The sequence below is a fragment of the Athene noctua genome, chromosome 17 (assembly GCF_965140245.1).
Source record: "Athene noctua chromosome 17, bAthNoc1.hap1.1, whole genome shotgun sequence".
Taxonomy (NCBI): Eukaryota; Metazoa; Chordata; class Aves; order Strigiformes; family Strigidae; genus Athene; species Athene noctua.
In genome coordinates this window covers 6476834-6498227 of record NC_134053.1, presented here as the reverse complement: position 1 = coordinate 6498227, position 21394 = coordinate 6476834, and the positions used below count along the sequence as shown (strand labels likewise).

The 21394-nt window shown below is 36.5% G+C and overlaps 1 protein-coding gene across 2 annotated transcripts in view; it reads right to left on the bottom strand.

Annotated features, from left to right (window-relative positions):
* Window positions 1–21394, bottom strand: part of ADGRD1 (adhesion G protein-coupled receptor D1) — a 159931-nt gene that overhangs the window by 123374 nt on the left and 15163 nt on the right. For both annotated transcript variants that reach the window (XM_074921495.1, XM_074921496.1), the window contains 9 exons: window positions 20923–21102; window positions 19495–19749; window positions 15927–15991; window positions 14747–14902; window positions 11914–11973; window positions 10568–10685; window positions 9556–9666; window positions 7746–7821; window positions 4209–4350 (listed from right to left, as the gene is read on the bottom strand). In XM_074921495.1, coding sequence (XP_074777596.1) covers window positions 4209–4350; window positions 7746–7821; window positions 9556–9666; window positions 10568–10685; window positions 11914–11973; window positions 14747–14902; window positions 15927–15991; window positions 19495–19749; window positions 20923–21102 — 1163 coding nt within the window. The remainder of the gene's footprint in view (window positions 1–4208; window positions 4351–7745; window positions 7822–9555; window positions 9667–10567; window positions 10686–11913; window positions 11974–14746; window positions 14903–15926; window positions 15992–19494; window positions 19750–20922; window positions 21103–21394) is intronic.

Here is a 21394-nt window from a genome sequence, read left to right as displayed (position 1 = left end):
TTTCCCATTAATGGAAGCTTAACTAGAAAATTTTCTGCTTGCTCTGTTGGTAGAATAAGCAATAGTGGTCCCATGAGAATCCAGCTGTGAGCCTGAGCATCAAGGCCTAATGGCTGTAATTACTGATGTCCTCTTCTTATGTCCTCTCTGATGGATAGGAATCCGTAGTCTAGTCTCCCTAGTCCTTGTACCCATGAAATTAAGTGTATGTATTAACTATGAGATGGCTTCTCAAGCTCCTGGGCCCCACAGCACCAGTTTAGTCTCCAGCCCATCCCCAAGGCTGGGCACTCATCTCTTCTGTGCACTCTGCCCACTGCCTCATGGTGCTCTCCAGAAAAGGAAGCATTAACATGTCATCTAGAAATATTCTCTGCATTCTTACCTAATTCATTAGATATTAGCATTAGTTTGTATTGCCTCATGTTGAAAAAAGGAAGAGAAATTTCATCATCTCACAAGCTCCTAAAAGCTACATAAAAAAATACAGACAACTTCAGAGAAACCTTGTCTAAGACTAACTGAGTTAGTCAGTCTGTGGAATGATAAATGCTCTGTGAAGTTTGGATTCAGGAGGTGATATTTAGTTCACAGACATTCTCTTTGTAACTATTTCCTAAAATAGACATGGTTTATTTTACTCCCTTTTGTTTTCTGTTGCTCACTGATTGGCATTTTTCCTATACACACTTGAAGAAAGAATTAAAATTTTATTAAGCTGGGCCAAGCATCACTACAATCAGTATATGAAACCATACTCTCCTTTCACTCCTTGCGTTTTTCTTCTTGTGAAATCCAGCAGACTCCATTGGAGTAGCTATAACTAAACCAGATCAGCTGAAAAAAGTCAGTCTCAAATTTAAATTTTAATAGAGAAAAACTTTGTTTGGACTTGTAATTTTTTACTTTTTCTTATTACACTTTCCACTGTTAAACTGAAAACGTTATGTGGAACAAACAGGCAACTACAAGAACAATACTGGTATCCACTTCAAATGTTTCTCCCTTTATTACAAGCAAGTAAGCAGTATTTTAATGGATGAAACAGGTTTCTAAACCAGATTTTATGCTCTTGGTTTAATCATTATATTCAGTCATAAACTTACATAAATACGTTGACTGTTACTCTTTATTTTCAAGTACATACTTTAACACAGTGATCTTGCAGCTGGAGTTTCTTTTGCATCTTAAATTCTACTTTTATTTCATGAGTGATCATACTCAACTCAATGAAATAACTTCCGAGTGAAATAATCGGTAGTATGATAGAAAAGTCTTGTGCTGCTATCATATAAAAGCATTCACAGACATGCAGCCTTATCCCAATCTACTTAAGTAAATTCACTTGAATTTACTTCTGTAAGTTTGCTTAAGTAAATTACTTAAGTAAATTCACAAATAAATTTTCTAAATTTATATTTTAAAAATTATTCCATGGATTTTGTTGGAGACATAGCAGTGTAAAAGAGAACAGATTTGGCCCGCTGTTGCCATATTTAGGCATAACTGGAAGGTATAATATATTCATCCATTCCTTAATATTAAACATACCTGCTTATTAAAAACCAGAAGAGAAATTATATTCCCAAAGCCATAGGTATCAAATGAAAGCAGTCTTCCTCCCAATTCAATGTAGATACACTTCAGCAGAGCTGAACACATTCTACTCACTCCTTAGTACTCATCTTCCCCACAGAAAAATACTCAGTTTATTTCTATCTACATTACACCTTTGTTTCTAAAGATTACTCACTGAATTTGGAATCCATATACAAGATACCCAGAGGCATTTGGGTTGGTTCTGTTGCTCACTGATTAATAGGTTTTTTTAGTGAATTCACACCAAAAGCAAAAAAAAAATACAAGAACTGCAGAGCAGATAACTAGATCTATTCCCATTGCCCAGATCTCATACTAGAGCTTTACAAACTTTTAAGTTTCTCTACAAACTTTTAAGCCTAGTTCTCATTTTAAACACCTACATCTGACGCTAGATTATACTATCCCACTGGAAAAACAGTATAAATGAAGTATGGCAAACTACAATTTAAATAAAATATTTTATGATGTCAAAACAGATTTTCTATTTCAGCACATTTGATGATTTCAGAATGTTTTGGTATTTGAAACTTTTTAGCATTTGGATTTGAAATTTTAAGAGGAATTTTAGAAATGAAGATAGGAGATATACAAAGTGCTTCACCATCAGATAACACTGAAATTAGGTTCTGGAACAAGCATAGAAAATATCTCACACAGTTGCATTTAGTTTTGATTTGAAAAACACTGGGGAAATGGGTATTTAGTCCAATGTGGGACCAGTTTCTAATTCAAGTCCACAAATTGTACAGGGGTAAGAAACGCAATGAGATTATGAAATTTCTAACTGCACATGCAGAGCACAACTTCATTGCATCTCTTAAGCTTCTCCTCAAAGCAACAGGACAGTACCAATTAATAAGATGTAAAAGCCAGGAGCATATTACTACCGTAGGGAGTAAGTGGGTGAAGAGTTCCCGCTCTTTCAGAGGGATGCACTTTCTGTGCTTTATCCACCTCCTTTCAGGGTTGTATGTCTAAGAGCAAAATCTAGAACAGTTATTATCCCAGTATGGTTTCTTGAACAGAGTTGAAGATCATGCTCACTACACGTTTAGAAATACTCCCTCCTTATAATGGAAATTTTCAGAACTTTAAGTACAAATGCATTGATATGTATTTATAGACTGATTTCAGACAGCACTGAGCTATTTTAAAAACACTGTTAACACAGTGTGATAAGTTTCCTCATTTCCTACAAGAATTAAAAAAAAAAAAAAAATTAAAAAAAAAAAATAAAAAAACCACCACAGACACGCAAAAAAACCCAACACAAACCAAACCCAAGACACAACTGAACAGGTGTTAGCACAGTTTGTAAAACCTGAACAAAATGGAAGTAGCTGTAGTAAACTATTGTGATAGACAGTAGATGGCTGCCTGTGAGTGCAGTGCCAGTTAGCAATAAGAGCTCAGTAAGAGAAAACAGCCACTCCCCTAATGCACAATATGAAGCACACTAGGCAGAGCCTGAAACTCCCAGTCAACCTGTGTCTGTTATACACAGGATATGTTAAACAGACATGTTCATACCACATCCTCATGGATTCTACTGACTAAACCAGAAAGAGACAGATGAGAAATGTAAAATTTCTACTGTATACCAAGATCACAGTGATCTTCACAGTGAAATTCAACAGGCGTAAAGAAATAATGACGGGTTTGTTTAACAGACTGCTAGTAAATCATACTAAAGCATAAGGAGGTACCTGAATAAAGCAAAGTACATTTTATAAATGGTCTACACAAAATATATAGTCTCCACAAGTGCTCACCTCTAAGAGGCCACTAGGGACATTCAGAAGAGTCCTTAGTTTGAAAAACTGTCAGCAAAACAACACTTTTCATTTCTATGCCTTAGGTTTTTTTCATATATTTGTTTCTGTAGCCTACTCCATCTTTATCAGAAGCCCAGCAGGAAGAAGATAAACTGGCTTGAAAATAGCCATTGAAAGAAAAATATGACAAAATATTCAGAAGAACATCTAAAAGATGTTTTCTAGGAAACATTTAAGAATCGAAATCTTTCTTTTTTCATTTCCATTCAATGCTGTAAGTAGGTCGTAAGTGCTGCATGCCTCATGCCAGCACCTCAGAGTTTGAGCTCAACTGTTCTCCATTCCACTTACAAGGAGATGTGCTGCCCATCATACCTGTATCTGCTCTTGGAGGAGTTCCTTCTCTGAATATATTTACAAGAACATTCAGAACACGTTAGTTACCTCCGTGTAGATTAAGACCAAAAGCAAAAACCATAAGTGAATTCTTGGTTTTGACAGCTCTAATGAGAAATCAGTGATTCATACCATCCTAGTGTTGATTGTACAAACGCATCCATAGAACAATACATACAAAAAGGCCTGAAGCTATACTTGTCACTTCACCTTCTTTTTCAGCATGTGCACTGATCAGCCTTTGGCAGTGATGGAAAAAGAAGTTATTGAAGTGTAATGGTTGGAAAAATACAATATTGTAATCACAAATGCCATCTGAATTGCTAATAAAAAGCCCACAAAAATTACAAGAGAAATACAAAGCAGTCATCACAAACACCAACTTTTTGAACAGCCCTGACAATAGCCTGAAGTGGTAGTTTCCATTTCACTTACCAATTTGTGGGTGAGCTGGATGGTAATAAGAGGAGATCCTGACAGATTGTGGGACAACTTGGGTAGAGGTTCCACTTTGACAGAAATCAGGTAACTGGTTGCTGATATCATATAACCTTTGTAGGCAGCAGCTTCAGCAATCCTTGGAAAGAAACAAATATATTAAGTAGAACAACAAAATTTTTTTAGTTCATCCACAACAACAGGAACACAGGACCTCCTTTTTCCATTCAAGTCACTGAATTTTTATAGGGGAGAAAGATCTGGCCCCCAAAGATCTTACAGGATTAGAAGCAACACATACAAAGTATAAGAAATGGCTTTAGACATTAGGAGACATATCATAAATATTCCTTCACTCTGCTTCTCTTCTGCAAAGGTTTACAAGTCTTGCTGAAAGTGCTTTAGATAATTAGAGAGATTTCTTCGTAGTAAGGAATCTAATGATAACCTCACTAACCAAAGCAATCTAAGAGTCACCTTGGAAGAGGTGTCTAACTAAACATACATATTAGTAAGGTGCATATATATAAAAATATACGTAAAAACACATACATAGGAACACATTTAGAAGTAATTTATAACTTTACTTCGAAAAATTATGTCCAGTTAGATTTGTTAGAGAGTAAGTCAGGTCACAATACAAACAGCTGAACCTGACTAAACATCTGATTAGACCAGGTAATACTTTTTTCTAGGCTGAAATAATTTTACAGTCCATAAGAACCCTTTTATTTCTGCTTTCAGATAAAACTTATGACTTTGGCATTTTTGGAACATTTAGGAGTAACTAAGATCCATTTGGCTGTAGGGTAAAATTTTTTACGCTGTCAGTAACAAACCGCACAGGTCTCTGCCATCTACCTCTTCAATATGCAAATGAATGGTATTTACTATGAGAAATATGAGCCATGGCAAATTAACCATCAGTTTGGGTTTCCAAACATAGCCAACCACTGGAAAGAGCAAGTTTGCAAAGGACGTTAAAAATACCTTATTTACATTTGCCACCTGTTTGCAATGTTTTCTTATTTTTGTCTGAAAAAAAAGTCATGTCAAACATTGAAACAAGTTCATGCAGTTCCTCAGCAAGATCAAATAAAACAGAACTCATTTAGCACAACCCCAAGCACCTGCCCTTAGTTCTGACCACAAAAAAGCATCAGTATCAGAGATTCCTTCTGTTCCCAGTAACCAGCATGTGAATTGAATTTGTTCATCTGAGGGCAGAATTTCCTACGCTGATATGAAAAGTTTAAGTTTAGGGAAGGACTCATACTGTTAAAAACACTATCCAACATTTTGAGATTTCTCCTACACAAGATTAACAGGATGGACATTTTGTCTACACGGACTATCTGCCATTTTAACTTCAGAGGACTAGATGAATTTTGAAGCCTGAAAAAAAACTCAGCACAAGCAAGAAACAGTGTTTCTGTTTTGTGCTTGCATATGCAAGCCTCTCTTCACTGTGGTCCTGGGTGTTAGATGGCAGTGAGTCTGTCATCCAATTACCCTCAGTGAATGACTGCAGATTAGCACAAACTGTATATGAGGAGGAGCAGAACTGGCCTCAAAACAATTCTTGTTTTGTTTTTTTGTAAAGAATCAAAACTGACTCCCCTTAGAAACTGATATTTATGTAGTCTGAAAATAAATGTCATCTGTCTGTACAGCACAAATGCTCCAAGAGTTTGGGTTTTAGCTTTCCACCGCAAAAGAAAAAATAAAAATGCCCCTTAAGAAGAAAACGGACAGGCTTCAAATTACAGGTGTTCATGTAGCCCAGTGCTAGAAGGAACATAAAAGGAAGTCTTTAAAAAAAGCTACTCTGGGAAAAAGTTATTCTACTGAAATGTAAGCAAAAAAGTTATAATAATACCTCACAAAAGAAGAAAACCAAGCAGAAGATAAATGCATACTTATTTTTAAAACATTTTTTCAATACCTGGGGTTCGATTACACAGAGGAAAAATCCCTAAGCTAGCATTCCCTGTATTACTAGGGGTTTAGGTGTTGTTTTGGACAGATCTGCATCTAGAATTTTACAGATGTGATTCTGTAGTGGATTACATACTGCAAACAGTTCAAGTAGTTTGGATTAATTAAATAAATCAGGGACGTGTTGCTTCTCCAGCATCTTTGCGTTTCTCTTTAACACTGCAGCAAGGGCCAGAACCTTCCTTCCTTAAAAATTGAGTGCTAAAAAATACATACACCTCTGTGGAACAGAAACGGGTCTCCAGGTTTTCTTATTCCAAAAATTTCAGAGGATGTACAAAAGATGACATAACTGGTTTATTTTGCTATATCAGAGCCCTAGGAGCTGTAGACTCTATGACAATGCATTAGGATACAGCATTTTGACATGCAGCATCTTTATTCATACTGTGTTTCCTAAACTTTGACCTAAGTCAAGACCACATTAATTCTCTTTCTCTCTTTGAGAAGCTGAGATTATAGCTTATTATCTTAACAAATTGCACCGATCCTCCTGTTTGAAAAACATAAGCTGCCATAAATTATTGCCTCTATTTCTTCATGTCAGTAAGAAATATTGCACACTAATGACATGGTTCCTTCACAGCCACCTGCTAAGTGCCTTTTTTTTTTTTGAGGGACTAGGGTAAACAACAGTACAGCTTGCTACTTGATTTTTAAATGCTATTTAGTAACAGCTCTGCGATTATCTAAGTGTCATAAACCAGGATTCTTTACCCTGAAGTTCACAAATGAGTTCCCATGATCATGACCTTCCGTGTAACTGTATGTGAAGAAAGGAAGGCAATCCCTGACAGTCATGATAGCTGAGATTCTGCGTTTTTCCTTCTGCTGTCATAAGCAACACAGCAAAATGTCACAGATTGGAAAAGACCGAGAGTATGTGTAAACTAATCTACATACCCCAGTGAAGATCAAATAGAAACATAAAGTCATATTAGCTTAAAAGGAAAGGGTAATGATTTACATGAATGGCCTTGCAAAATTCCCTGGGGAACTGTATTGCCAAGAGGTGTACAGCTCTGCATTTATTTTATCTTATCTGCTAATGATTTCATTGATGCAGCATATAAAACAAAAGGTCTTTAAAGCATTGCCTAGTCTCCTGTTATAAAATTACCTTACAGGCTTCTAGGATTAGGATTCAGATTTTATCTGAAGAGGGATGTTATGTTTTCTTACTTGTTTCATTTAAGTGCAAACTTTATCTTTATATGTGTCAGGAGAATAGATGTAATTTCCTTTTATGAGACAGATTAAAATTATGAAATGCTAATACCAGATCTGATGAATGAAAGGAGAAGACAAAGAAAGACAAACATGTCGCTACGGGAATCTATTTTAGTACAGCATAAAACAAAACATCTAATATGAGATTTAATCTCTCTCTAGTTAATGACTATATGTCCTCAGTATTGCAAAATCAGGGTTATGGCCCGTGATTTATTTACAGTTGATAATGACATGACTGTTATAAAAGTATATCGCTAAGGTAATAAACAAGCTGTTACAGCATGAGAGATCTGAGACACTTACTTGGTATCCACAGGGTTGATATTATGAAAGAAATAATGCATGTTATGGTAAAGCAGGCCGACAATGGTAATCCAAGCTGTGGAAAGGGAACAGGGATTAATCCTGAGAGCAACAGTTGTAAGCAAGAGACACTTCTCTCCTAGACCTGAAACTCATGTTCATTAAGAGACTTGACTTTCATATCTTTGCTTTAGCAGATTTCTGATTATTGTAAGAGAAAAAGTATGAACATCTTGCAGTACAACACAGGAGACAGGTATCAAAAGTAAAATGTAAGGGTGCCTGCTCTGTGCAACTGTACTTCCAAAATAAATTGTTAATCAGTTTTCAATTATAAATTTCCCCACATAGCACTAGAAAGGGTTGCATGACATACCAGAGTCAATGTCTCAATGGTAGTACAGTAGCCTCAAGGCTACTTTATTACCACCTACATTAACTGGCAGATTATGAAACTCAGAAACAGATAACTGGTTTCCACTTTGGTCATCTGTTTGCTGCCTGCATGCCAACTATTTATGGGTTCTCCAGCATCTGAGTGAAGAGACAGATGCGTATATTCTAAGTGTCAGCTACACAGATGTCTTTTACTATCCCTTTTGCTGGGTTCCAAGTATTTTCAGTGTTAACTGTTTAGAGTGGAATAATAAATTTTTAGATTTGCTTATTCGGACAGTGTGAAGGTGTGGCCTAAAGGCTGAAATTACTCAGAAGTGAACTTTAGCTGGAAAAAGAGTTAAACATTTGATGGGCTAGATCATTTCAGGTTACTAAGCATGATAATGCTCCGAAGGAAAAAAAAAAAAATCTGCATGGTGAGAGACTATAAGTGGGAAAGGAAGAAAAATCCTCTCACATGCTATTTTTTTGGCATTGCAAGTTGGTTTGCAATTATAGTTATTCAAGCCTCAGAGCACTTGCAGTGAAGTCTCCAGCCAGAGCCCCCTGCCAGTGCAAAGAAACACAGCTGTCATCACAAATCAGGTAGACAAGTAATTATTAGAGTATTTCTCACTGCAGGTTATCTGCAGCTAACTTTGCACTTTATGAATAGGGACCAACCTTCCTTCAACAGAGGTGACTGCAGAAATGTCTCTGGGTGTGCAAATTCTGTGGGCTGGAATTCAGGGCACGTAGGTCAGATTTTCAAAGATTTGAGGATGCAGGTAGATGCTTTTGTAAATAGGTTCCTTCAATCCCCAATTAAAACATAGATAATTAACTTCAAACATTGTATTTTAGAATCTTGACTAAAGCTTCAGACTTTTGCTATACCTTGTTTTTTTTGAGATTATTAAAATTTTAGCCTAGGTATGGATTTCTGAGTTCTGCCTTTTTGCCTTGCCTGTAGTTTACATCTTCATTCTGTTTCTGTAACTGCTGTTGCTTAACCCTGTAATTTTAGTTTAATTTCATACAACATATTAAAAGTGATTTTGCATGAAAGGACAAGTAACACCTGATCTGACATCCTGGAATTTCTTAAAAATAGCCAGCTCAGATGATGAAAAATTGAAAATTTTTGAAAATTTTCTTCTCTGATGTAAAAAGATGTCAGAATTAAATGGCTTCAGTCTCTGTGGCCCAGCTGTATTATTCAAGATTAATTCGAGTAATACGAAAATTTTACCACATTAATCATTCATTAGTATGACAAGACAACTGCTAGATTTTTAGAGCCAGTATGATCAGCAGTGATCAAATTGGTTACTTGGAAAAAATAAAGCAAACCAAAACATTTTTTCAAACAAAATTATTTTTCGATACACTGTTTACATGATTCTGCTCCTCCCTTTGAATTTTTCCTTACCTTTTTCATGAAAAGCTTCACTGGGAATGGAAACATAACTCTGTCCTTGAGATGGAAATCGATAGTGGGACAAATTCAGAGTCTGAGGTTGCATTTTGACCAAGGTGTAATCTGTGTGATAACCCAAACAAAAATATGATAAAATCAATAGCCTCTACAACCTGCTTGACTATTTAACTAGACTTCCCTAATAGCTATAGCAAGTCTTGAATTTAAAACCCCAGATGTTTGCAGAAAATATAGTAAATTCCCCAAGTATAAAATTGCCTTTTATATCTGACTCCCTTATGACAGAGAAGGTGGTACACACACTGTTAATATATCATGGATCACTTCACCCATGCTCAAATACTGAGCTTAGCAGGGCAAGTAAAAACAGATTGATAACACACTCTTCCACTGACATTTGAAGGCATTATTTCAGACCTCCACTGCTCCACTTGAGAACCAGTGTCCAAGAGAGTACGTGCAGTGATTAATGGTACTGGTGACTGCTCAGGTTACTTGCCCCCTCACATAGGTCTCAAACAAGGCAGAGCAGAATGCCAGAACAGATAAATTTCCTTTGCTACCTGTAGCATTCAAAGACACAGATGAAATCAGGGTGCTAGGATGCTAAACAGCACTAAAATAAAATTCTCCTAAAAGGTCAAAACTATTCCTGTTATTTGCAATCCCTTGCAAAATTAAGGTTGCAGATATTTGCAGCTTTGAAGTGCTGCATAAGAGCTCTATGCCCTTTAACTGACTATTAGTATACTACAGGATTGCTAGATTCATTTCACAGAATTCATATTCTAAACTCCTCCCAAAATAACCTCAAGGAAGTTTAGTACAGTCAAAGCTGATTGCCTCTGGACTGCACAGTCATCTTTATACAGCTGAAACATTGTTTTGTATACAACATATACAGAGAAAATAATCTGTTTTGGTTTCCTCCTTCATGTTGGCAAAAGAGGGTCTGCAAGCACAGAAGTGTTTAGGACATCCAGAGAGTTCTGCTAAAACCTACCTGCCACAGATGACGTGCCCTCGAGAGTTAAGGGCAGTGAGTTTTCATCCAGATTACGCATCACGTGAGCCATCACACTGTCAATAGTTTGAATTAAACTTCCAAATATGTGAGCGGTCTGGGGGAAGAAGAAAGAGAAGGCTCTACAACAAAAAAAATTGCATTTCATAGCACAAAATGCCAAGGTGCCATGTTAAATTCCTGTATGACTCACCATTCAACCATCCAAAGTCAAATATGACTTTCTCTAGAACCTTTTCCACATGTAGTGGATAAAATGTTACACAAGTTGATGCCATGCAGAGCACCACCTTATAAAATACTATGTTTTATAGAATGTCTCCAAATTACCCTCTCCTTTCACCGGCACTTGACAGTCACTTATACTCAGGATTCATCAGAATGAGGCCAAGAATTGAGCAGATTATTTTGACAGTATGTAAAGACTGGTATCAGATCTTTATTGGAACAGAAGCTGAGACGCCACAGTTTGGCCTTTCTTTCATCTTTATTAAAATGGTCCCCAGTATAATGCTACTTTCAGAGTATTTACGTGTCCCCTGGAAAACAACCCTCCCAGTTAAAACTTGATCCATAAAGGAGTGAATGCATGTTTCAATGAAAAAGAAGTCTATTTTATCTGAAATATATTTACATCAGAGATGATCAAGGCATCAAGGATCTTAGGTTAAGAACTTAAATCAGTTCAACATTTTTTTTGTCCTAAAAGCATTTTAGGCTTCAGTGAGACCTTAATTGATTTTAGCCTCTCAGTTTAAAAGCTCCCTGTTCTGAAATCTGTGTTCCCTTAAGGTTCCTTCTGAAAGTATTTCTCTGCACTCTAAAAGGTATATTAGGAGATAAAGAACATTGATACAAGTTATTTTTCCCTATATTAGGTTTAATCTCTCTCAAAGCTTCAGTTCACTAAAAAGGTAAAGCACTACTGCATATTTTACATGCATTGAAAAACATTGATCTACAAAACAAATATAAGCTTTTAAATATCAAAGTCCATTGCTAAAAAAGGCCTGATCAAACACTTCCTTTGGTGACAATATCTGTTATTTTATAAATACAATTTTGTTTCATTCATCCAGAAATATGTGGAAACAGCAGCAGATAAAGTTCCCTTACTTTAGCCTTTAGAAATATTATAAGAGAAAATGACATAATTGTTTTGTCTGTGGATCTTTACTGCGAATGTGAAAGTGGCATGAGAAGATAAATAAGTCACACTGCCAAAAAGTCCTAACAAGAAGAATAATAGAAGCAACCAGTTTCATTACTATCCACGTAAAATTATGCAACCAAAGTAACCTACAATCTAAGACCTTTTGTCTTACCTCTGGTACATCAATCCAGTTGGGCAATAACAGAAAGTCTTCAATAGCTTTTAAAAATGCCTAAAAGACAAATAAAACTATATTATTTGATTATTTATTAATCAGCTACATCTCCTGGTAAGGATCCAAAGCAAATCTCTGCTAGTGGTTTTTAGGTTTATATTAAGATGACAAGCCCATTCTCATCAAGTCACAGATTCATCTCTACCTGCCAGCTCTCTCATCATGTTCTGCATGGTGACATGTTGAAGTAATTATTTATTAAAAGTAACACCACTGTGAAACTCCCAAAGTGCAATCATTATACTACAGCTGAGGTGACAACACTGGAACTAAGACTAAATTGAACTTATTCTCCCATTTTATCTAAACTCTTATGACATGAATACCTCTTTTAGTCTTAGATGGCTAGATACCTCAACAGCACTAGATAAATATCCGGGTTCCACCACTTATACAATCTATTATCTGCTTAACTTTTGCACTTAAAGCTTGTTTTAGAGGTCATGATCTGTCATGGTAGGCACTGTTTATGTGCTTAGGATGATACAGTCCTTGTCCTAAGGAGTCTTGCTGATGAAGATAAGTAGGAGGAGAAAAGCGAGCACAAAAATTTACACAGAAAATTAAAAGGAAAAAAACCCCACATCTCCTGCTTAAGCTTCTTTGCAAAAAATGTCTTAAAAGGATCAACTGAATATAGAAAAGTTGCACTGAGAAACGTGGAAGAAAGCTGCAAGAGTTTTCTGAGCATAATTTTACAAGCCATAATACATAGGGCAGTACCAGCGGTTTGCTGTATGAGCTTACTTTCAGGCAGCACAAACCTTGCAGCCCCTCTCAAACATTCAGTGTGGAATTCTACACGGCATGCACAGCAGTTATCCTAAACCCAGGACCCAGGCCAAATCGCCCAGAGCATTCAGTGAGTATCTCTTTTCAGGTCACAGCATCACTCCAGAATTACTCCTAAAAGGATGTGTTAGACCACTGGAAAGGGAGGGAAAGCAGGAGTGCTGGAGCTACTCAGCAGAACAGCTTTATGAACAGGAAACACAAGTCAGATTTGTCAGAAGAAATGCATTATAAACGTGTGTCAGTAATCAGAAAGTTTATTGCCTATCACTTAAATCAAATATTTTTGTGCTGTGAGGCATATGACAACCAGGACAGAGATAACTTCACAGAAAACAGCATGCATGCTCAGCGCCTGTCTTTCAGGGAATTAGCTGCAGACAATACAAAGCCTAACTGTCAATCAGACAAATGACAGAGTCTGTATGTATGATCAGGACTCTCTTGTGTTTACTTCCCAAAATAGCATTGCTAAAGATAATCATGTCCCACATTTCTGTCTGCAAATCACTTTCACGGCACACAAAGCAGCATCAGATAGCATGAATGAGCAACCAAATGGCAACAGAAATTATGTGGGAAACAGGCACGATATCTGACAGGACGATGTTAAATCTTCAATTTAGAGCCCACACAAAATTTTCAACAAAACAAAGGAAACAACGTATTAGAGATTTTTAGAAGGATTTTTGTTATATATTAAACTGTGATCCATGAAATCCAAGCTTTACAGTTTGCAAATGCTAAGGCTTTTAACACAAACGATCAATTGCTGTCCATGTAGTTTTCAGAAGCATTTATTTATATTGTTTGTCTGAGTAAATAATCCTTATCACTCTGGTATTACCCGCAGGCCAGAGCTGATTACTGTAATAATAGCTTTCTAGCCTGCTGAAATCAGGGAATTAGATGCCCATCATTTTACAGAAGGCTAACTTTATATTAGCAGAACCTTGTCCTCAGCTCAGACTGCAGAAAACACCTTTTTTTGTTTGTTTGTTTCCTCTGAATTAGCATAAACAAAAATAGATTACTCATTTAAGCTTTGGACCTGATCTTCCCATGAATCAGTTTCAGTGGAGATTTGTGCTATGTCTGCGCAGGATTCCTGGCCGCGACTGGAACCTGGTGCAGGATAAAGCTGTTAACTCACAAAAGGTAAGGACACCGTCATCACTAACAGGCCCTCTCCTGCATCCCTCCACCTCCGGCGCAGAGCTGCAGAGTGTGCCTCTGCCATTGCAGACTCCAGCAAGAATCATTGCAGGACTTTGCAAAAGAGAAGCCGGAGGAGAGGCACGACTTGCCCTCCGCTTCTTACCGGAGCAATAAATGCTACAAAAGGTTGGGCAGAGAGCAGTGATTGATAACTTTTGAACCTTCTAGTGCAGGTGTGAAACGCAAAGATGCCAAGTCACAAGTTGATACTGGGGCAGTTACCCGGGGCCAGACTGGTGCAGCCACAAGCAGTGATCCCAGCACCCCAGGTAGTTTGCTATTAGCTCATGCACGCCCCCATTTCGCTGCTGTCACTACTCTGATGACAGTGTCTTGATGTCTTGCACCTGACAGGTGACTGTCAAACCCTGTTGCATTTTGGATCAGGTGAGCCATGCAGAGAAATATTGAATTTTTTTTTCCAGAATTATATATTCTTCATTGGATACACTCACAGATGAAAAAAAATAACATTATTTTCTCCTCTGTTTCCTGCTCAACTAAATAATTATATTTGATGTGTGATCATGGTTCCAGGCACTTGTATGCATTAAATAAGATTGCCAAGAACTAATGAACTCTTGAAACTAGTTTCTCTGGTTGAAGCTCACCTCCTACTACTCCGTAAAATAGCTACTGCTTTTTCCAGATATGTATTTTCCACAAACAACAAAAACTTTCAAAGCTGCATTCAACATTTTAACTTCTAGAGAAATTTCAGGGTCATCTGGCTCCACACACAGATGTGAAAGACACATACCTCTGTCAGGCTTAGAGCAGTATTTTTTGACAAGGATTTGTTGGGCAAGCTGAATGACACGTTCTCCAGGTAGCCCAGCATAGTGTCGGGGGAGTGGAAGTTCCCTCTCTCCTCGGTCAGATTGGTTATGATGGGACGATAGGCGTTTGTAGAGAGCTACAGGAAAGAGATGTAACTCATCAGAAATTATTCCATATGGCAGTTGCTATTTATTGTTTTAGCCCAAAAGGGAGTTTGAAGCATAGCAGATTGCTGTGGTTACACACAGGAGGCTACACAAGCCAAGGAAAAAGGAAAGCAGATAGATAGTTAGATAGATAGATAGGAAGGATAAACTCTATATACAGACACAGCTTTATTTCTTCATTAGCAACTCAGGTCCTATCTGTCGTGGTTTCCTGAAAGCTTCTGTGAACAAGAAAACAAACAGAACTTTGACACTGCAGATAGCAAGAAAGCAAAAATACACTGCAGCAGCTAACTGTATGTATGCTGCGTATGAAAAAATACATTTTATTTTAATCTTTTAGCACTTACCAAACAGATGAAAATTAATTTTGTTATTGTGGTGAAAATATTTTTCTAATTTTAAAGGAAACAAGAGGAAAAATGAGCAGAATCATAGACTGGTTTAGGTTGGAAGGGACTTTAAGTCCCTTAGGTTGAACCTTAGGTTGTACCTTAGGTTGCAAAGGACCTCATCTAGTCCCACCCCCCTGCCATGGGCAGGGACACCTTCCACTAGCCCAGGTTGCCCAAAGCCCCGTCCAACCTGGCCTTGAACACTGCCAGGGAGGGGAACAGCTACAACTTCTCTGTACAACCTGTTCCAGTGTCTCACCACCCTCACAGGAAAGAATTTCTTCCTTCCATCTAATCTAAATCTTAAAGGTTTTGAATGTCCTACATCTTCAAAGTTCACTGAAATACTTCAGAAGTTTCTACATTTTTTAATACAGAAATATCTTTATTTAGCCTTTATCTGTCCTACATTAAGACTTCTTTAGTACTCCCATGTTCCCATATTGACTAAAAATTCTCCCTATGCATATCTTTAGTTGTTTATAACTCAGGTACTAAAATAAGTGCCATTAATGAAAATTGTAAAGTGAGAAGGGTCTGTAACTCTGTAATAGGTACACATTCTGACATTATAGAAGAGTTATGAGGACTGTCCTACCACAGGTTTTGCAGTAGTTGTCATCACAGACCATGGAAGTGTTGAAGAAAGCAAAACTTGCACACCTGGGAAAATACATATACAAGTGAGAGTGTTAACAAATCTGATGTTCCCAATGCAGGTTAAATCAGTTCTAACAGAAAGTAACATATTTGCTGTTCTGTGAATTTTACTTGTTTTCAGTACTGTAGTTACACAGGCTTGTTTAAGTCATTTCATTTACTGATTCTCTCATTAATTTTATTTTGTCATCATTATATAGATGAGCCTTAAAATTTAGTCTAAGTCTTAAACCCTTAAACCTTTGTTTGCAAACAGGAAATTTCAAATATATCTCAGTTTAAAAAGGACAACAGTACAATTAAAACATTGGCATCCATCTTCCTTCTATAGTTCTTCCCCCAACGTTTATGAAAAATATTTAGGGGAAAATTTTAAAAAATTCCTATGTCTTATCAGAAAATAATAATAATCTGCAAGCATTTCTGACAATTTCATATATGACCTTGCTGTATTTCTGTATATGTGATGAATTGGGACTGCAACATACAAACACAGGAAAAAATGAGACTCAAGTCTCAGATACAATCTTCAAATGCTAATGTTTGCTTATATCTTGAGTCTAAATTGCTTGAGTACCAAATAAAATCCCACCCATAAAAGCAAGTTCAGAAAGACTTTTCCACATTAAAAAAAAAAATCTGTAAGAAATATTCAAAGTCAATGGAAATACTTTCATTGCTTCCAGCAAAACTAAAGCACACTCAAATAAAAGAACATTAGTAGACATGGTGGTATACTGAAGCTTTTGGGGCAAGCCAGTTTTGCATAAAACTAGTAACAGGGATCAAGGAGTCAAAACACAACCTTCATTAGTAGTTTCAGCATAATAGATAATGTCTCGTATTATGTGTTGGTAAATTGATTCCAAGCAACAGTGAGGTTGCTATTAATAATACAGGCTTTACAAATAAATGTGACCCACTAGCACTATATCCATTGAAAAATTACCATATGAGTGTGTCATAAATGATTTGTCGAGAAAGAAAAATAAACTCAATTTTGGATGGTTTCCAGTTGCTCCATTTTAAAAATATTGATTCTTCTACGTACAAAGGGATTTATTGGTCATTTGTGATAGAGAAATAAAATTTTCTTCTAATTTACATCTTACCAAGAATTTATATTTGCCAGGAGTGTGGTATTTCAGCACAATCAAAGAGTAGTTGCATATATAGGACACATTTTTCTCACAGATCCAAAAGGAACATGATTATTCATTCTATTAAAGAACAGGCTGTCCTATTAAGTTTCTTATGTCAAACCACACTAGCTCAGCTTCAACCTTGCTTTAAGTCCTCCAAAGTCAATAAATTGATACCAATAATAACTTTTGTTTACTATGCTGATTAGTACTGTAGTATCCATTGCTTCCTCTGAGAATGTTATAATTTCATCCATCAAATTGGAAATTTTTTAAAATCTGATCAGTCCACTTCTTGGAAGTAAAATCTAAAAATTCAATACTCCACATTTCACGTGCTCCAGCTCACCTGAGTACTTTAAAATAACATTGGCTTGAAATTCTTTACACTTAGGAAAAAATATGCATACCCACCACCTCTTTACATTTTAATTCCTAAGCCCCTAGAAAATACACCTCAAGCTTCACTTTCAATTAAGAGTCTAGAGATTTATTTTTCACAGATGATCCTGAAAACCTGTGAACTAGATGCTTAAGAAAAAACACCACCTAATGTTATGCTAATTGCAGTAAACTCACAAAAGCTCACATCATGAACATCTCTATAAATAAGGGAGTTTACTATAAAGCCTTCTAAAAATCAGCAGGGATTGAAATGTAGGACACAGGCAAAATTCTTTACAACTCTTTCAAACTGTAGACTTTATCAGACTTCGAGGGCTCACCTCTTTTCTTTCTGCAGTGTTTCAAAAGCTATCTACAAGTATTAACGTCCAGCAACCAGATATTTTGAGCCCCAGTCAGACTTTCCAAATCAAAGTATAGAGGAAAGAAGTAGAAACTAAAGTCCTGAACAGGATTTGCATTTGTGGAATGATGCCTTGATTATTTGTTAGAGTGAAGATGGGAGGGTGAAGGGCTTCAGAGGACGGTTGCTGCGAGTTAACAAGAATTCAAGGGTTTAAAAAAAAAGAAAAGAGTTCTCTTTGTATTTATATAAGTCATACTTCTCTGACAGTGAAACAGGGCACATACATAGATGGATCAGGCCAATTTAAAAATCTACTGTTCTTGAGTTTAGCAGCATAACATTCTTCTGGAGTTACACTAAATCAAATAATTGATTTATGGTAGCTTTGAGGTGGATAGTGTTATAGTAACCCTAGATTGTTCTGAAAGATACAACAGCCAAATACAAAAGTATTTTTTCCCACACGACCAGAACATTATAGAGTTAATAAAATCTTTTTTTTTTTAAAAAAAATCTAAAACTATTTCCTGTACCAAATGAATACTCTCCCAATCAGAATTTTTGAAGACTTTCATAGGAATTAATTTTTAAACTAAAAGGTTTTAAAATAAAAAACCTGAGTGCAATTACTATTATTTGTGTGGCAAAGCAAATAGATTGCTTCATTATATACCAGATGGAGGGGTTTATCTTTCTGTGACTTCAATTCTACATAAACTAATTTATATTTTCTTTTTGATTAAATATATTTTGTATATATGTGATTGCTATAATCAAATCTGGAAGTCACAAACACATACATTCTCATTTCCAGGCAAGCATCAGAAGTTCTGTGTTATTCAAAGAGTTTCCATTGTGAAAATGGTTCCCATGGGGTTAGAAGCACAAGAGTTATGGGTGTAACTGCTTTGGCTCTCAGTAACCTAGCAAGAATAAATGAAAGCAGGGAAGCTGCCAGCGAAGCCAAATGTTCCAGATGCCCCATAGCTTTATTCCCAAAACGGATGCTTTCTAATTGATACCCACACACAAGCACTTAATAGCAACAGTCTTTCTTGTAGCAAAAAGTTTACTATAAAGATCCATAGAACAACTGACAGGGTTTACTGGCCAGTCTTCTAATTCTGATTCTTTGCCTTTTATATTAGGTATCAGCTGATACCTTTCTTTTTAGTTCACAAGCATACATGAGTCTTTATTGTTCCAGGAACTGGAGAGAGAACCATTATTATCCACATCTGCTGGAATTACACTGAGTGACTTGGCTCTAAGTTACACAACAACCAGAGTGCAAGTTAGAAATCTGGAGTCAGTCTTTCCTAATACTGTTCTGCCTCCAGTCTAATTATTGCTGCTCTTCTCTTGATCCCAGGGGATCTGACAACGGCTGGATACTTCAGGTCTTGGTAATTTTTTATGACACTTCTAGGATGAAAAGACTGCACATCCAAAGACAGCCGAGTGTTTTGGTGACATTCGTACCTGAGTTTTTCTGTCTCTAAATATTATGTTCAATAGCTGAAAGATGCAAAATGAACACAAATCCCACTAAACATTTTTAAGTCAGCATCTTTACAGAAAAATGAATTATAAACTGCAGCACATATACTCACCAATAGCAGCTGTAAAGTACTGCTCAATTTCATTGGGGGTGAGTGCCCTTTCCCATATGATGAATTCATCAAATGCCCCATTCACATAGCGCTTAGTCTGATGCCCCTCTGTCCCAGTCAGCAGATTTGCACTAGGGTCTCCATAATCATAGAAAACTTTCCCATCTGGATCAGTTGTGTTTAGAGTTCCATTGACGTAGACTTTCAATCCTTCTCTTGATTTCCAAGTAAAGAGAATATGAGTCCAATAAGGACCTGCAAAACATTAAAAGTCACAGCAAAATCCATGAGTCAATTCCATTTAGAGTCTTTCCTGTTCAGTATGTTTTTGCTGACTTGTGCAATGCCATAGAGCTGTATAGGAAGTGCTAAGAGTGAATTATGGAATGCTGATGTCATGTATATTAATCTTTATACCCATGGGGAAGCCCATACTTTGGCAGAATGCCTGTTCGCTTTTGTCTGAACTCTTACTTGGGCTCACTGCAGTTTCATAAATTATGCTTGCTAAGTATTATTGGCCAAGATCTGAAGTCTCTTCAATACTGTCTCAAACTCAGTTCAGCAAGAACTGCATAAAGACTGCAAGAACTGGGGAACAAGCAAAAAGACTAATTAGAAGTTTCTTTGTCATATCTGAGAGGCGAAAAACGTATTAATTTTCACTTGGATTGGATAATCCACAAATGTGTGAATTCTTACCATTTAAAATAAGATTTCTAAACGGATTTATTAAGCTTCATAAAACTCTGCTACTATGAGGTGAGAAAGTCTTATTTTGCAAGGTAGTCAAATTAAGGCAAGAAAATATTTAGTGATTGTTATTAGCATTACTAGAAGACCAGAATTAGTTCCAGTCACTAGGTAATACCACTCCCCAGCAGTACACAGTTTAGATAGAAGCAGTAAGATACATGATATACCAAAATGTTTATTAATACTACGCCATGGTATACAAAACTTTTCACTCAACAGATAACAAAATGACTAAAGCACTAAACACCCAGTTAGGGAGTTACCAAATAAAGTCTTAATTAAGGAGGCAATAGAGGACAGCACACATATCCAGTTTTAGAATATACTGAGAACTGTCAGGGATTATTCTGCATTCTTCACTCATGTTTCCATCTAAGCGCTCATTAAACTGTTGATGTCAGTAAGAGTTCCACTTCAGAAACAACTGGAAGTTAGGTCCAAGGACCGTTACTGGATGGTGAAGCTCTATAATACAGTATCATTGTTTTCTCAGTCTGTACTTTGTCTTTCTCCCCACATCAAGAGAATTCTTAAGCACAGAGCTCTGTAGCTATTTTTATATATCCACCTCTCTTTCCTGAGTTTGTGCTCTTATCACTACAGCTCTCTGCAAGAATAAAGTAAAATATAACAACTAAATTAATTAAAAAAAAAAAAAAAAATTAGTTTTACCTGGCGGACTAAAGCTTGCTTTCCACTTCATCATTGCATTCCCGCGGGTATAAAATTCCACTGAGCCTTCACCTTCATTTGAACAGATTTTGAAACCACTGGAAATGACTTGTCCACCAGAAGCAGGGAGAAGCTTAGCCTGCTGGTCTTGAGTCTTCCAGAAAAATGAAAATGTTACTCCTGATGAAGGCAAATGAGAGGAAATTTTAATAAAAAAACCCAAAACAAAACAACCCACAAAACAAAAACCAAGTGCAATTAAAAATTTCCAATACGGTATAATACAGAGAGTGGAAATGCTTTTGAGGACAGATCATCTACTAGCATAAACAAGGACAGGATTTTTAAAATCAACAATGCTCTAACAGTTTAATCCAAATAAACATGGTTTCATATCACATGCTCATACTCAGAACATAGTAGTAATCATTGCTTCCTGAGGAGCTTCTACCAGTTAACACTAAAGTTCTTT